This window comes from Acanthamoeba castellanii (genome assembly GCF_000313135.1).
Source record: "Acanthamoeba castellanii str. Neff unplaced genomic scaffold scf7180000084763, whole genome shotgun sequence".
In the NCBI taxonomy this organism is placed as follows: domain Eukaryota; phylum Discosea; order Longamoebia; family Acanthamoebidae; genus Acanthamoeba; species Acanthamoeba castellanii.
In genome coordinates this window covers 504,436-505,701 of record NW_004457323.1, presented here as the reverse complement: position 1 = coordinate 505,701, position 1,266 = coordinate 504,436, and the positions used below count along the sequence as shown (strand labels likewise).

The 1,266-nt window shown below is 56.0% G+C and overlaps 1 protein-coding gene across 1 annotated transcript in view; it reads right to left on the bottom strand.

Moving 5' to 3' along the window:
• The window catches only part of ACA1_245630 (GTPase-activator protein for Ras family GTPase), a gene marked incomplete at both ends in the record, with an annotated part of 3,015 nt that overhangs the window by 1,443 nt on the left and 306 nt on the right, over positions 1-1,266 (bottom strand). Inside the window, 5 exons of the mRNA XM_004335426.1 lie at positions 24-227; positions 301-470; positions 579-727; positions 810-917; positions 1,097-1,158. Coding sequence (XP_004335474.1) covers positions 24-227; positions 301-470; positions 579-727; positions 810-917; positions 1,097-1,158 — 693 coding nt within the window. The remainder of the gene's footprint in view (positions 1-23; positions 228-300; positions 471-578; positions 728-809; positions 918-1,096; positions 1,159-1,266) is intronic.

The following is a 1,266-nucleotide window of genomic DNA, read 5'->3' as shown; positions in this document are numbered from 1 at the left end:
GTTCGGCGTCGGCCACCGCTTACGCCGCCGCCGCCGCTGCTGCCGCCGCCGGTGCTGAACTTGGTTCGCTTCTTGGTGGAGAAGAGCGACTTGCGGCCGAGCGACTTCATCCCGCTCGACAAGGCCGAGGGCGACGTGGGCTCGCCATCGGCGTCCTGGGCCTGGCCGATGCTGCCGGGCAGGTTGCCGCTGCCATTAATATCCGAATCGCTCAGACGACGGCCCTCCTGTTGACGCGCAAACCCCGTTTAGAAGCCGCCGCACGCACACGCACACGCACACGGCGTGTGGAGGACGTACGGTGATCATGAAAATGGTGGAGTGGAATTTGGGGATGCAGCTGCGAATGAAGTTCTGGGAGAGCTCCGGCGAGGTGGCGTCCTCCTCCACGCCCGTCTCGTTGAACACGTTCTGCAGCAGCTTGGCGATCTTCACCAGCGCCTTCCGCGCCACGATCGAAATCTCCTTGCCTACACAACACGACACACACGCCACGTCACACACGACACACGACACACAGTGCACGCGTAAGCACACGCACACAAGGCACGCGCAGAGGACTGTTGGGGCGCACGCACCGGGCTTCACGAGGTTGTACAGCTCCGGTGAGACGATGGCCGGACAGTAGCAGCGGAGTCCGACGAGCGCGCCCACCGCGCGAAATTCGAAAGCCGGGAAGCGCTCTTTGGCCGCCAGGTACAGGTGCTTGATGGCCCTCTTGACCAGGCTGTGTGCGTTTCACAAACATATAAGTATATAAACAATGTGTAAACATAATAAAGAAATGTAATAAAGTGAACAAGTTGTACCTGGGAGAGTCATCGATGACCTCGAGCACGGCTTTGAACATCTTTTCGGAACAGGCTACAAGCCACCGCGTGAGCGCCTCGCCTTCCAGGTCCTCCTTCTTCTTGGCCCTTCGGAAAAACGCATCAATAAGGAGTGAGCGAGACGGTCAACCTCGAAAATGCAGAAAGCACGCGAGGGAGACGGCGCAGATCCGCCCTACATAAAAGGAAGAAACGCGAACAACACACAACCGGTTGGACTTGTCGCAACCATTAAGTTTACGGTTGGGCGGCATAAAACAAACAACCGGTTGGTGTACAACCAATCGGATGCCGATGAATTGGCCCTTATTGTTTTCCCCACCTGGAACTGGTCGCACGGCAGAATGAAATCAAGCGATATACAAGAAATAAATAATATGTACGGAAAATATGGTGCTATATATCACACATAAAACGGTGGTGCCCCACATAAATA